The sequence below is a fragment of the Sceloporus occidentalis genome, unplaced genomic scaffold (assembly GCF_023333645.1).
Source record: "Sceloporus occidentalis isolate IW3139 unplaced genomic scaffold, rSceOcc1.0.p SCAF_5, whole genome shotgun sequence".
Taxonomy (NCBI): Eukaryota; Metazoa; Chordata; class Lepidosauria; order Squamata; family Phrynosomatidae; genus Sceloporus; species Sceloporus occidentalis.
Genome location: NW_028316985.1, coordinates 140,784,754 through 140,801,197, shown reverse-complemented (window position 1 = coordinate 140,801,197; position 16,444 = coordinate 140,784,754). Strand labels below are relative to the sequence as shown.

General features: G+C 39.9%; 1 protein-coding gene across 1 annotated transcript in view; it reads left to right on the top strand.

Moving 5' to 3' along the window:
* The window catches only part of FHDC1 (FH2 domain containing 1), a 62,536-nt gene that overhangs the window by 37,607 nt on the left and 8,485 nt on the right, over positions 1–16,444 (top strand). Inside the window, exons 5-11 of the mRNA XM_089525668.1 lie at positions 754–856; positions 7,556–7,641; positions 7,728–7,828; positions 9,809–9,879; positions 9,986–10,093; positions 11,064–11,134; positions 12,764–12,881. Coding sequence (XP_089381794.1) covers positions 754–856; positions 7,556–7,641; positions 7,728–7,828; positions 9,809–9,879; positions 9,986–10,093; positions 11,064–11,134; positions 12,764–12,881 — 658 coding nt within the window. The remainder of the gene's footprint in view (positions 1–753; positions 857–7,555; positions 7,642–7,727; positions 7,829–9,808; positions 9,880–9,985; positions 10,094–11,063; positions 11,135–12,763; positions 12,882–16,444) is intronic.

The window sequence follows — 16,444 nt, the reverse complement described above, 5'->3', positions numbered from 1 at the left end:
TATTTATAACTTCTGTCCAGGGCTAGATGGCTGTAATCTTTTAAACTGGTTTTCCATTTTTCTAAAAGAAAATATTATTCCATACGTGAAGATGGTGCAAGACTGCACTATGCTTCTTAAACATTAAAAGTACAGTATAGGTTATCTGTCTAATTCTGAGTTGAACCTAGATAGGCAGCATCTAAATAGGCCATGCTCCCTATTAATATTGCATTAGGGAGCAGGTCTTGCTATACATGCCTACCTGAGTACTGAGGCCTGCTGAAGTGGGTCTTCCATTATGATCCACCAGTGGGGACAACAAATTGTATGGGAAGGACCTTCAGAGCTCTCCATTATGGAAATGCTTCCCATTAGAGGTCCATTTGGCACCAGTGTCAGTTTCGGGTAGGCACTGTGGCTTTTTATTAAAGTTTTAAGGATCTAATGATTGTATTTTTACCTATACTGGTTTTAACTTATAAACAACTGATTGGATTGTTTTCAATGTGTTGCATAGCTTAATATGCTTTTAGACAATAAATTATCTCTTACTGATTTCACTTTAAATTTTTTACTTTGATTTTATTGTATGCCTGCTTGAGATCTTTGCTACTCAGTGGGATATAAATATTTTCATAATTAAATATCATGGTATTTGACACAGAATGACTTGGTTGCATTTGGAGGTGAAAGCACTGCAATGTTTTTGTCTGTAAAATTAAACCTTTCCTAGACTAAAGTGTATTTTGTTTACATTACCTCCCTGCCAAGATCTTTTGAATCCATAATTGACGATCTTCACTCAGGAAGAAGTGATCTCTATAGCTGTGAGATCCTACGTGAACTTCTCAAATTACTGCCAGAAACAGAAGAGGTAAGGAGGAAGGGAGTCATGTGATAACTATGTATAAGATGAGCAGACACAAAGAGCTGTCATTTGTACCTACTACAAATAGTACTGTATCCTTGGACTTCTGCTATTGGCCAATGTGTAATCTTGTACCAAAATACAGTGCTTAGCTTGGGGCATGCTGTTCTGACATCACAAAATATAACATTACAACAGCCTTGCAGCAATACTAAAATTGGTAAGTAGTATTTAGGCAGTCTTGTTGTAAATATTTGTAAAGGAGCTATCAATATACATTGGGGTGCTTTGTTAATTCTTTCCTGTTGTGCTCTTGAACATCTTTTGGAAACACCTTTTGATTAAGCATTCAGTCCTGCTTAGTAGGTTTGTGGTGTGTGTGACAAAACACTGCTGAAGGCCAAGAAAAAGGCTACACCTAGGAGGAGCAAGGCAATAGCCAGCAAGTTGCAGGTAAACAGATCAGGGAGGGCTGCTAGGCAAAAAAGAGGAAATGAAAATAGCTCAGGGAGCCTGATGAGTAGAAATGGAGGGCTATTCCAATCATAAGAGCAACATAACAAGTTTATCACATGGAAGAGAAGTGTTCAAATCCCATGGATAAATGGAGGTTAAATTTGGGAATATCCTACAAAAGCAGGATTGTTTTCAGATGACATCCCCTGATGTCACCATTATTAAAGTGCAGGTTTTGTCCACTTTTAGCCACTTTCTACTTTTGGGGAAATCCCAAAGTAAAAAGAGGTACATTTTGGCCACTTTAATCATGGGTTAAGTCCAGGATAATAGCAACATTTGGGAACATCATCTGAAAATAATCCTACTTTTGTGGGATAGTCCCGAATTTAATCCCCGTTTATTCACAGGATTTGGGCACTTTGCCTCCATTGTGATACACTTCATCGATAAAAATGTGACAGAAGGGCTTGAAAATGCTGATATATTAATATAGGGAAAAGATCTAGCAGGAAATAGATGAGGAATGGTGGAAGGCCTTCAGTGTAAGGGCAGAAGCCTGAAGCTGATAAGGAGAACATTGGACATTGAATATGAATATGAGAAAAGGCCTTCTCCAATGGAACATGAGTCCTGTGGCTCTTCTTTCTTGCATTGAATTGCTTTTTAGCAACCTCACATCAGAATTCCCCCTTCATATGGAGAAACTATACTTATATAATTTTAAATTATGCTCCTTGAACATTTCAGTGATCAGCAAAGATAACTGAGGGGTGGGAGAGAGCACTTCAGGAGAGACCAGAGAGGAGGAGGCTGCTTGCTGTTCTAAGAATGGGATGAACTATTCATCAGTGAGATACAAAACAGAAAAAAAGGTGAAATACCTTTGAAATACCTGGGTGGAGGATGGAGGATGTAAAAATAAAAGATTTTTTCCTATAGCTTGTGTTTTGAGCAGAGAAAGAATGGGTGGAGTTAAACATGTTGCCATGGTGGCATGTTTGGAAACAAAGAAAAATAAACTTCTCTAATGATGGTTTAACAGGGATTGTGTGTGTTTACATGCTTTTTAATGAGGACATTTCAGCCAAGATTTCCATACTCAGTTTGGGTTGCAAGGACAAGCATACAGGGAGAGAGATTTAATCCTCCTCCTTTTCTTAAGGAAAGGAAAGGAAAAGATGATGGGTCTGAAGGAAGTATGGAATGTTAAGAATACACTTTGTGTAGGAGAAGCCATGGGAATGGGAGTTTCCTGAAACTGTATAATGAAAGCAATAAGTTATAAACAGCCTTTCCTAACTATCCTGAGGGCACCAGATCCTGTCTGATCTTGGAAGCTAAGCAGGGTCAGCTTTGCTTAGTACGTAAATGGGAGATCACCAATAAATACCAGGTGCTATAGGCTATATTTCAGAGGAAGGAACTGGCAAAACAACCTCTGAGATTTCCTTGCCTAATAAAACCCTATGAAATTTGTGGGGTCACCATAAATCAACAGGCGACTTGAAGGCACATATACACAGAGAGATTATAAAGGCTTCTGCTGTTCCCTTAAAGAGAGGGATTGCTGAAGGTGATGACCACCAGATGGGACCAAGTGTGTTGGCAAGGGCAAGAAGGGGGAAAACTACAAATCCAGGGAACAAGGGACAAAAAGCACCCTACTAGACAGGACATTGTCACATCATGGATGCTTTCTACTTAACTAGATAGTAGTATGCTTTGACTTGAGCACCATATTGCTGTACTGTAGAAATATTAAAATATTCACAGGTTTCTCCCTACCACAAGCTAGCTTTTCGCTGAAGTGTTAAGTCTTAATTAATGATTGAGCATGCTGGGGTCTAGCATGTTAACAAGCAGGCTAAAATTGCAACAAAGACTATGCATAGAATAGATCTTAACATCCCTAACTGCTTTATCATGCTAAGGGGCAAACAGGATTTAAATTAAAGTTAAACTAGAGAAAACCAGGAAATGCCTGATGTTTATCACACGACATTTCCTGGTTTTCTCTAGTTTAACTCTTGTTTAAATCCTGTTTGCCCCCTAGTGTGATAAAACAGTCTGACTCTGTGCCACAAATATGTGCAAACTACAGTACTGGATACAAAGTGAATCATAAAACATTTAAGCTTTAAACATTTTGGTTTGCTATCTTTTCTAATATAAAGGTATTTTGGAAAGTGAGAGAAGTGAATCTTTGGTATCCTTCAATCTGCCTTTGTTTGTATAAAGTATTGGAATATTTTAAACTCAGGCGCCTATGTCTGAGCAATCTACAGTAGTTTATGCCAAATCCTACTTAAGTCTACAAGTTGCCTTTAGACACTTAGTTGTTTGCTGTAGCAGACTAGCATGACCCTAGAAATATTTACAGATTTTGTGTCTCTCACTAATTCTCAGAAGACAGAGAAGAGGGAATCTCAGAACCTGACTTCATAATGTAATTCAGAAGCACTCAAAATGTCTTCAATATTCAAGTTGAATTGAAATATAGCAAAGCTTGGCTACTACCAACTAAGTTCCAGTTTCCAGAAAGAGGCAGGGAGTTACCTGCTTTTTGAAGCAAAAGTAGTTGGAGGTGTAGACAAGGGCTGATTGGCAGGAGAACAGGTAGTTCCCATAGTAACTGAGTTTGTGGACTCAAGTTTATTCAGATCTCCTTTACATTTTGTTAGAGCTAATCTTACATTGATTCAAAATTAGTCAAGTCTCTGGACTTCATTAAAGATGACAGCCCCCACAATTTTTCCAATGCTTATGCAGTTTATTTGCCAAAATACATATCTCAGCCTTAGTAGTTAACAACTTCTTAAGGAGAAACACACTATTTTATGACCTCTCAAGCAGCTCAGGAACAGTTTTAATTTGTCAGTGGCTTGTGAGATTGGCAGGAAGGGTACCAGTGGTCTTGAAGTTTGTCTTAAACTGGCATGAAAAAGGCTGGGAATACAGGTATTAATACTGTAGTTGCATTTCTTTCTTCTATGTGATTCAACCTTCATAACATTTTTACACTTACAACTGAGAGATCCAGTAATATTACCAGAGAGTAATATTGAAAGTGCTGGACTTGAAACAGGGAGATTCAACTCCAAATCTCTCCTTGGTCATGGAATTTTGCATAGAATTTACCACACTTTTAATGCATCCTACTCTTTGCACTTCTCCACTGCACCTCTCACCTGTCTTCCCTCTTTTCCCCTTCCCTCTACTCAGTTCTATTGTCCTTGCAGTGCACCTCCCTTGCATCTTGCACTGTGCCATTCATGCTGCTTACTCATCCTTCCATTCTACTTTCTTCCTCACCTTGCAGTTGACAATGTACCCCCATAGCTCCTTGCGCTTCACTGCTTTTACTGGTCACTTTCCCTTCCCTCCTGCATCCTCCCTTGCCTGACTTGCCTCACACTTACAACACATCCCTCTCTTGCTTCCTGCACTCCACCACACACACTACTGACTCTTGCTCCTACTTTCTGTCATCATTTCTGCTTTGAAAACATTCTGATCAATTAAATGGATGGTGGACATAATAACTTGCAAAGACCTAGGTCATTCTGTTTGTAACATGCCTCTCATCAAATAGATGGTCTCTGTAGTGCAGAAATAGAGAAGTGTACAAGGAATGTGGGCCAATTTTAATTCTTTCCCCTGCAAACCTCATCAGTGTAATGCACCAGAAATCAGGTCCTGTCACCTCTGGCTGCCATTTTCACCTGAAAGAATGTGTTCACAAGCTGTTCAGAGGAAGGCAGACTGCAGCATTAGCTTACAGTTCTGGTGATTTGGGAGAATCTCGACAGAGAAAATAATCTGAGTGGGTGTGATAAAAAAAAACATGGGGAGATGGGTTTCAGGGGGCTTCTAAAGCTGCAAAAATAATGGTGTTCAGGGGCCATATGTAGCTTATGGAGCATAGTTCCCCCACACAACATTTTCCTACCATCAGAAGTAATGTCTGATGTGATATCTAGGTACCGATATCATACACTTTATTTCCCATACTACAGTTAATAACCTCAGTAGAAAGGGAAGCCTGAGGGTGGGTGTGCGTATTCAGATGTTGCACTGCAATACCCCTGGAAGAGGGATGAACTCTAATATATTTGGAAGGCCCCAGGTTGGGAAGGGCTGGCTTATTGACAGGCTTGGCAGGCCTGGCACCTGCAATTTTAGAAAACAGCACCAGGTGTGTGAAAGGGTTGGGATGAGCTGAGACTAGATTGGCTTGTGTAACAGGAGGTGGAGGAGGATGCAGCTGGCTATCGCGCTGATTTTATGCGTGTTCGTCACACTTTAGAAAGTATTTTTGTCCTGGTACTTCTTATCTAGTAACCATTGGGTGATCTTGAGCAAGTCACATACTCTCAGCCCCAGAGGAAGGCAATGGCAAATCGTCTCTGAACAAATCTTGCCAAGAAAAAAAACATGATAGGATTGCCTTAGGGTTGGTATAAGTCAGAAATGATTTGAAGGCACACAACAAGAACAAGATGTTCCAGTAATATTTTGGAAAGATATCGTCTTCACTTGTCTACAACTTTTATTTATCTATTAAAGTACCATATGCATAGGGAGTCTGTGTACTTGCAGCCTCCACAGTCTGTCTCTGAAAGACTAAAAACAGATGAAGCCATAAACAACACATCTTACTTTTGATAGTTTGCATATACTGAGTAGGAGTGATTTTGTCTCCTACTACAGCAATTGTTACTTTTATCAGTTTGTTCTTTTTATGCACAGGTTATTCTTTTTTTTAATGTGCTGCATATTTAGTAATGTGTTTCAGGGTATGATATATGCAACACACATTTTGATCTTTGGAAAATGTAGATTCTAGAATGACTAGAATCTTGATCCTAGATTTTTGAATGACTAACAATACTCTTTTATGGAAAGCCATTGCAGAGTTCTATCATTTTGGATTGTTGTTTTATGTTATTTTTCTTTTTAATTTTCATCTCACATTCTTGTAAACTGGTGTCAGACTGTAAAATATTTGAATGAAGAGGCTTACATGCTCCAAAAATAATGAAAGGAACGTATCCCCATTTGAGCAGAGGCCAAGAATGTGCAAAATTGTCCCCCTAAAGGAGATATGCAGAAAGAGAGAGAAAATGAGACACAACTTGTTTTTACCTCTTCCTTGCTAATGAGTTGGCAGGCTGTCTCATGCTGCCTTTTACTACTGAGTGCTATTAACTACCAGGTGTGTGTGCATTTCTGCCAGATTTGTGACAACATGGAGATTGATCTTACAGTATTTTAAAGTCCTGACACTTGTCAGACAGAACACTTAAAGGACAACAAGCTGTCATCTTGGGGGGGGGGATTCTTATGGAAACCAAATCTCTATTTTTCCTAGTACGCTTGCTCATTTACACTTTTTTCTGTTACCCCAAAGCAAACAAGACAGAAAGCAGGGGGAACTGACATATTTATTGTATCTGGGGAACAACCTCCCCAACGAGGTGCCTTCCAGTTTTGGACATCATATCCTTTGATCTGTCACCATTGGCTTGTGTAACAGAGCTGTTGGGAACTCTAGGTCACAACTTTGGGAGGGAAGATTGCTGTACATGTATGTTGTCATACTTTGCAAGAATATGAATATTTTAGTTAAATTATCTTGGGCTTCAAGCTTCTGTTAGTTTGGTGTAGTGGTTTGAGCCCTGGATTGTGGCTCTAGAGACTAGGGTTAAAATCCCTGCCCAGCCATGGAAACCCACTCTTGGGCAAGTCACACATTCTGAGTTTCAGAGGAAGGCAAAGGCAAACAAACCTCTGAACAAACCTTGCTGAGAAAAACCTTTTAGAGGTTTGCCGTTGGATTGACCTAAGTCAGAAATGACTTCCAACAAATCTTGGGCTTCAATAAGATGTTACAGTGGATGAAAGGCTACTGGAGGAAACAGGAACCACTTCTTTACTTTCCCTGCTTTGCTGGAAACTTCTAGATGTACTAAATGTAGGCATGATGTCATGCTTAGTTTTTCCATCTTGGCAAGTAATAACAAGCAAGTAAACTGGTAGAGGATAAAATGTGTGACATGTACTGAACAACTGGGAAAGGGGAAGTTGGGTGGAATACAAGGTGCATTGCAATGTATGATGTAGCCATCTGATGCAGTATTAAATAGCTGTGGTAAATGCTTAAGAACAAAAAAAAATAATATATGCTCAGTCTTTGACTGATATATCCAAGGTATGTGAATGTTTCTCTCCTCTCCTTCCCCACAGGTAAAGAAATTAAAGGATTTCAGTGGAGACATATCAAAACTGTGTCAAGCAGATTCTTTTATGTACTTGCTAATCCAGGTGCCAAAGTAAGGAAATTCTAACCCCATCCTTTTCACCATAAACTAATACATTCTAGTATGCTAATTCTAAAGCTTATTTTGTTTGTTTTCAGCTATTCACTCCGACTTGAAGCCATGGTGTTAAAAAAAGAATTCTCCCCATCTTGTTCTGCTCTGCAGAAAGACATGACAATTATAAGAATGGCTACAAAGGGTAATTAAACATGCTTCAGCATGCATTAGGCTCTTGTTTTTCTTAGCAGGTTAATCAGCCTACCTAGAGAGATGAGATCTGGAATTTCAGGTACCTGTTAGCTATTTAAAGGAAGCAAGCCAGCTCTGACACATTCCATAAGGGTGTGCATGTGTGTTATCAGTCTGGTGTCTTACTGTGTTGTGTTTCTTGCTCTACTCTCAGAACCAAGTTGTTGGTGTTCTTTTCCTGATCTTCCTGCTTTTTATGTATGTTCAGCAGCCTTCTTTCCATCACATCATCTAATTTGAAATCATTTCTCCTTTCTGAATTAATGGGAACATTCCAGTAGTCTTTAGTCTTTTCAGATATCAAATCATAAAGTTATATTTTATTTCTTTTAAACCATATATTTTTGTAGTGTTAATGTTGCTTCTGTGACTTACCATATACTACAGCCCCAAACCTACCAAATGAAGGCCATTATGCTGTATAGATGCACACACATTATGTCTCTTAATACCTTGCGTCTTATCCCCATACTGAGTATCTCCTGCCACTTTTGGTAGGAAGTAGTGCCCAGTTTGTCTTAAATCTGCTTTATATGCTGAGCTGTTTGGTTGTTAATGCTAGCTACTTGCCAAGTGCAAGAGAAGGGGTGTTTGTATAATGACAAAAAGAGAATAGTTCAGGGATTGAGGAGCAAGTGGCTTTAGGGAAGGAGTCTTGAAGGAGAAGAGAGTATCAGAAAATATTTGGCAATACTTACATAAACAGCATGTTAAAAAAAAACTTCTGGCATGCTTTTTTAAAAATTGCATATAGCTTATTTTTTGCTTGTGGTACTACAATTACAACTCCCTTTACAAATCTCCTATGTCCGAATTAACCACTGGCATTTTTCTGTGAACTGGTCCTAGTAGTGAACAAGAAATAATCTCCCAGATTTTGTATCAGTCATCTGCTGCACAAATGAATAAAATAGTGTGTAAGATGCTTATAGTCTGGAGCCTCTATAAGGGTATACTTGTGTTATCGATAATGTCAAGCACCTGATGCTGTTCTGGTTTGTAGATAGCTGTAAGTGATTGCTCTTTAATCACTGGACTGTCTTAGTAGAATTGGTTCTAATATATCCATTGTGCCACTGATGCATGTCTTGGAAACAGGGATGGATCTAAAGAAAGGTGTGCATAATGAGCCTGGGAATAAACAGTTCCCAATCTTCTCTTTCACCCACCATGCCTCCCAGCACTCTAAAATATCTCTCATGGATTCTATTCAGTAGGATGAGCTGTAGCATATGGAAAATGGGAGAGTGGAGTTACCTGATTGTTGGGTTTTTTTTTTGGGGGGGGGGTGATCCCTTGGCTCTTCAGCTTCCTATACTGCACCCTACCCCATTCACTAGGGTCTCCCAAGTTACAGAAGAGAAATTTCAGAGGAGCCCTGGTGGCGCAGTGGTTAAATGCCTGTACTGCAGCCATTCACTCAAAACCACAAGGTTGCGAGTTCAAGACCAGCAAAAGGGCCCAAGCTCAACTCAGGCTTGCATCCTTCCAAGGTCGCTAAAATGAGTACCCAGACTGTTGGGGGCAAATTAGCTTATTTGCTAATTAGCTTACTTGCTGTTCACCACTATGATCTTTGGAATAGTGGTATATAAATTTTAAAAAAACCAAAATAATAGGAGAGGGCCAAGCAAGTGTAGGCAGAGCAGTTGGGGAAAGCAGCAACTTCTGCCATCTCACATCTGCACACTTTTCTTTGGATCCAACTTATTCTTATGAACAAAGCTTGTCATTTGGTTTGTGGCTCCTACTTCCACTTCCTTGGATATTTCAATTTTAATTTCATATCCTAAATAACCTTTACACTACTTTTTATTTGCTTGGAGTCAATCTCAATAAAGTCTTGTGTTGAATCAGTTTGAAAGTGGTGCTAGAAATGTTTGCATGCTGAACAAATAACCAATGGATTTAGATTCTTATGTCTTTACAGAGCTAATGTGCTGTGAAGAGCTACATTCCATATTGCATTTGGTCCTTCAAGCTGGGAATATTATGAATGCGGTAAGTGGATGAGCTTCAAGGGGCGGGGGGGGGGGGGCAGAATTTCCAGGGTTGTGAACTAGTAGCATCTTATAGCTCTTCTGCTTTTCCTCCTCCATCTCTATAGGGAGGCTATGCTGGCAATGCCGTGGGCTTTAAGCTATCCTCATTACTCAAGTTGGCAGATACAAAAGCAAACAAGCCTGGGATGAATCTGCTTCATTTTGTTGCTTTGGTATGTAAATAACAGCCATTTCCAAGATAAGAGAACAGAGACATCTAAGCAGTAGGAACAGGTGATTGATAGGATCTTGTAGGAGAGATACATGCTGTAGAATTGAAGAACAAAATGGAATCCTTTCAGCTTTCACTGCCTTTGTTCTTCTCTTCATTAATGTATGTTTGTAATGTTTAGATTTGTATACTTGTAAGGTGAGAAAGCATACAGTTCAGACTCCTATATTTTCTAGTACTGTATTTAAACTCTCCAGTTCCAGAATATTTGTCTACCTAGGTAGTCTAGTCTCCAGTTAGTGCTTGTACAGAAGCTGTCAAAACTAATTGTACTACTTTGGAGGGGTGGCTTTCTCTGAATATTTAATGGGGGGTGTGTGTGGCCTTTTATTATTTATTTTTGAAACTGGTTGCATAGATGAGATTTCTTTCCTCACCTGTGTAATTCTCAACTTGCAATTAAGTGAACTTGATACTGATGACTTTTAATATTTATCTAGGTTGCTCTTTTCCAAAGAATGTAAAATGTAGCATTCATTTCTGTGACTTTATGCACTTCCCCCCCTCTCCCATCCCCATGTGTCAAATGGTTTAAGAGTTAATCCGTGAGCTGTAGGAAAGGTGGGAGGCAGGGGGAAGAATGGATATTAGGTTAAGATTAACAAGGAAATGTTGTATTAGCTTTGCACAAAAGGCATTAGTACATTGCTTTTGCTTAATGGGCTTCGTTAGTGCATCCTGATTGTATTCAGTAGAGAGACTCCCTAAGGCTCAGAGTCTCTGAAATAGAAATTGTCGTTTTAACCTGTTAAATTAGATCCTTCCCAGCCTTTTAAAGAGTTTTTTCTAAAAGTAAACATGGTGGTTTAAAGCAGAAACCTTTTAATTGCTATTTCAAAAAGACCTCATTTGATGTGCCATAGAGTACAGCCTGGGAGTGGAATGTTATGGGGACATTTTGTTTGTTTCAGGAAGCCCAGAAGAAGGACAGAGTTCTTTTGAACTTTTCAGAGAAATTGAAGCACGTCCATGAGGCAGCCAGGTGAGCACGAAAACTGAGAACATTGGGAACTTCTTTGTGAAGCACTTAAATGCATGTGCAGAGTTTCAATGTGAAAACTGAGATCTTGACTAGTGTTTACTATAGACTCAGGGGTTTCATTTTCACTGCAAACAGAAGGAGGCCTGCAGCATTTGTTCATGTGGGGAGATCTAATGAGTTAATCTTTAAGAGAGGTTAGCATGACTGCTAACTTGTTAGAGGCTGTTAGTGTATACATAATTTTCTTGATAGATCAAATGGTAAGTATCAGTATTAACAGGGGATAATTACATGGTTGGTGATTTAACTGTGTCCCTTGAATAACCCATTTAATTGGAGAGCTATCACCATTATTTGGTATGAAATTCTAAATTGTACAAATGGAATACTAAAACTCAAAGTCATGTTGCACATACTAGGATATTTCTGCTCATTCAGTCTGGATTTGAGAGGGGATAGTCTTGTTAGCCAGATTGAGAGATGATAGAATTGAGAGCAGATAGTCCTATGAGCCAGAGAAGGCTTCTGATCTGGCTGCTGAGGGGAAGGGAGCAATATATCTGTTCCTTTGCCTTTCTTCTTTCTTCATTGCCAATTGGAAGATCTGAATCTTTTCAAGGAGAAGACTAGGCAAATGATGGGATGCCTTAACTGGTGTGTGTGTCTGGAGGGGGGGTACCATTCTTTATATAAAATAAACAAAAAAGTGAAATAACCATCAACAACAACTATCTTAACAATAGTCATGGAAACATTACCAAGATAAGAGGGGGTGTCTTGGTAGTGTTCCCATGACTATTGTTAAGATAGTTGTTGATTATGATTGTTTCACTTTTTTGTTTATTTTTATACAAAGAATGGTACTCTGTACCCAGAATTATCATGAAGGCATCTGTGTGCACAAATCTCATAATTTAAAAATCTCAAAACATTTAATCATAGAATCATAGAGTTGGAAGAGACCACAAGGGCCATCCAGTCCAACCCCTGCCATGCAGGAAATCTCAATCAAAGCATATCTGACAGATGGCCATCCAGCCTCTGTTTAAAGACCTCTAAGGAAGGAGACTCCACCACACTCTGAGGGAGTGTGTTCCACTGTCGAACAGCCCTTACTGTCAGGAAGTTCTTCCTAATGTTGAGGTGGAATCTCTTTTCTTGTAGCTTGCATCCATTGTTCTGGGTCCTGTTCTCTGGAGCACCAGAAAACAAGCTTGCTCTTTCCTCAATATGACATCCCTTCAAATATTTAAACAGGGCTATCATATGACCTCTTAACCTTTTTTTCTCCAGGCTAAACATTCCCAGCTCCCTAAGTCGTTCCTCATAGGACATGATTGATAACCTAGGATAACAATTGTCCTGTGGACTAAATCAGTTGCTGTAACATAGTGATGAAATTGCTTTGGCAAATAAAGGCAGAAACCTTGATCACTGAAAATAAAAGCTGGAGGGATGGGAAGTTATTAGGCTACAACTGCTACAGTGGAAAGGAAGATGTATTATGTAGGCATGTCCAGTGGTAGTTTGTTACAAGAAGTCAGGTTTTTAAAAATTAAGATATTACAGAACTGAATGGTTCTTTTCTAAAAAAATGGCTTTAAATTATTGCTTTTCCCCCTCTTATAGGATATCTCTTGAAAGTATAGAAGCTGAGCTACATTCACTCTCAACCAAAACAAAATCTCTTAAAGAGAATATTCGAAGGGACTCAGAACTCTATCACCAGATGGAAGGCTTCCTCCAGGTTTGTTGCAATTCTTGTCATTTTTATTCTTCTTTATACCTGCCTTGCTCAATTGAATGTTCATGGTACTAAAAAGGCCACACTATTCTTGTTTACCTTAAAATAGTACTACAGTTACACACATGCTGCTGTTTAAAATGTAGTGTAGTGGTTTGAGTGTTGGACTACGACTCTGAAGAACAGGGTTCAGTTTCCCATCCATGGAAAAGCTACTGGGTGACCTTTGGCTAGTCATACAATCTCAGCCCCAGAAAACTCAGTGACCAGTTCACCTTAGGGTCGCCAAAAATTGGAAATAACTTGAAGGAACACCTCAACACCACGACAGACACCTAGAAACATTTAAAATGCATGTGAGTGATGGACACTTACAGTAGTTTGAAGAGGTATTCACACCCCCTTTGACTTTTTCCAGAATGGTCAGAAACTGCAAGACCCAGATGCACAAACAGATAGAAATTTACTCATGGAGAGTTGCAGGTATAGTTGCTTCTCAAAGGTGATTTTTTCACCTGTTGACTCAGGGAGGTGAATACTTACATAATCAAGAAGTGTCCATTTGTTTTTGTTTACTTAGCCTTTTGTGCCAGAATTAAAAATATTTTCCACTTTTCACAGTGCCGAGTACCTTATGTACGTCTTTTGGTAACAATGCTAATTAAAAATTTCAATTCCAGGCTGTAAAACAATAAATGTGGAAAAGTCAAAGTAACTCTGACTGTGTGTGTATGCTTCTGAAAAAACCCTATACTTTTTAAAAATGTGTTTTAGTTGTATCTTTTTTTTAAAAAAAAAAATCAAGTTAGCTTCCTCATATTCCACTAGCGGAAGATAGGTGGATTGTTTAAAAGAAATTAAGTTTTGTAAAAACAAAGTAATAAGTCAGGTTCTGACAGATCCCTTTTTCATTTTTGTGAATGCTTTGATGACAAATTGGTAGGAAGGTATAAACATTTGAATGTATTGCATCTTAATATAAGAGATGTAAGCTATTTTTCTCTTCCTAGAAAGCAAATAATTAAAAAAAACCTTTTGTCTACCACATATACCTCCTTCTGTGTTGCTTTTTGACTCTGCTTTGTAAATGGCTTTGATAAATTTGAAAATATTTAATTTCATAAACATCTCAGTTGGCAACATGGCTTTGCAACATAAGCGCTCTCCTGTGAGTAATATGTTTTAGCTTCTTGCTTGCTGTCCTGGGGCTCAGTTAACTTCCCACCTTTCATTTGTAGAGAAACAAAGTTGTAGTTTTCCCAGTTTTACAAAGAAATAGACTGGTTGCTTTTTGTTTCTTAATAAAATGCTTGATACAGAGTGGTTAGGATAGCAGTCAATCCCCCTTGTGTCTATGTCCTGGGACAGTAATAATTACTCTCCTAGCATGGTGTGGTGGTTGCCTGTTGATTTATGGTAACCCTATGAATTTCATAGGTTTTTTTAAGGCAAGGAATACATAGAGGTGATTTTGTGATTCCTTCCTCTGAAATACAGCATATAGCACCTGGTATATTAACTGGCAGTCTCCCAACCAAGTGCTAACCAGGGCTGACTCTGCTTAGCTTCTAAGATTGGATGGAATTTGGTCCCTTTAGAAGTGACAACATCTCAAATCAGCTATTGTTACCTGCTTAAATATATTGTGCTTTTAATAGATCAAACTCTATTGGCTTATTGGTTCAACATTTTCATAGCTTGCCTCATTCTATTCCTGATGGTGTAGCAGAATTAAACTTTCTATGGTGAAGAATATTTGACTGTCACCATGTCTGTGGTGGCTGAGAACACAGAGTAAACTTCAATTATAGTGCATGGTTTACTAATGACAGTTGCAGAAGCATTAGTTTTGACAGTATGCAGAAGTGGCTAGTGTATTTTTGTCTTCTGTTGTGACATTGGAAGTGGGCTTGCAAACTATATTTGCAATGTCCTAGCATATAGTGACAACTTTTAACTATGTTTTATTACCACAACCTGGTTCAAATTCAAAACATGCTGTCAAACCCATAGTTCAGTTTATGGAGATGAGAGCAAGATGTGCTTATTACCCTGCAAGGTAAAGGACTGTAGAATCTGGAAACTATCTTAGGGTTGGTTTGCTTAGTGCAGATGCAATATATAAACATGGTTATCACAACCTGGAGTCTCTAGGCTCAGTTGAAGCAGTAGTTTTGGGTGCTGTTTTGTGTTCACATTCAGAATTCAGATGGACCACTGAATGCAACACATTGGCGGGATACAGACGGGCAAAAAGGGGTGTATTCATGACGTCATGAAGGTAGAGCCTTCAGACGGGCCTTACCTGAAGGCCGCTATGAACACGCCCCCCGCACGCCCCAAGCGGGAAGAGGCGGCATTAAAAAGGTGCTGCTTTTCTCCGCTTCTTTTCCGTTTGATGCGCAGCTGCGCAGCTCTGTCTGTAAGCTGCTGCACCGGTACGTCAGAATTTAAGTTGCCCATTTAAAAGCTCCATGTCTGCTGCGTCGCATAATGAGTCGGGGTCCTGGAACATGCGCAGTTTGCAGTCAGGCTTTAATTGCAGCATCAGCTGCCATGCAGGTGTGGAAGCTGCAGCACAGTTGCAGCGCATTTTAAGACTCGTAACCCTAACCATAACCCTAACCCTAACCCTAACCCTAGAGCAACATGTACGCATGCGCTGCTTGGAAAGTTTGGACTTTAAAGTGAGCCCCTACACACATTCCTGTGCCATTTTCACCTAACAATAAAAACCGCTAAAACTGTAAATATTTACATATATACAAGGGAGGTGATGGGGGATGGCAGGGGGACAGCGGTGGCAGCGGAGACAGCTGTGGCTGTGCATTGCAGATTCAGCAGGAGCGCGGGGACCAAAGGAGAGGAGGCATCTATGATGCTGGTGACACTGGCAAAGTGCAAGCGGACAAGGATGCCAACACCAGTTGATCACCAGCTGGCAGGAGACCACCATTGTTCTTGGGCAGAGCGGGGAAAAAAGTTTTAAAGGGGCTTGGGCACTTTAAATGTGCCCATAGGCTTTCTGCCGCCGCTGCTTAGCGCTGCAGCTGCGCATCCGCCAGCCGGCAAAGGAAAAAAAAAAGCCCCGTTTTTGGCCGTCCGTGAGGAAGCTGCCTCTCTCTTTGCAGCGTCCTCCGAGGTGGCGGTTTGGAAACTGCGGGTCAGAAATGGCCCCAGGTGAGGCGTCTTCACTGCCCCCCATGTGGAAGCCCCATCTCCTGAGCCACGCCCCCGGGGCGGGCGGTCTGGAGGCTCCGTATTCAGCAGAATACACCTCCAAGACGTCTTCCCCTGCCCGTTTGTATCCCGCCATTGTTAAATTAAATATGTCCATGGCTTATCATTACCGTTGGCCCTCTATATCCTAGAATTCTGCATCCATAGATTCAACCAGCCATAGTTGGAAATACACTCGTTCCACCACATTTGTGGCTTTGACTTTTGCAGATTTGATTATTCATAGATTTTATTAATAGCAATATCTAGGTCCTCCAGCACAACTGTATGGTCAGCTTTCACCAAAAGTTGCACTGAAGAACCTAGAGAATCCTAGAATGGTGTTC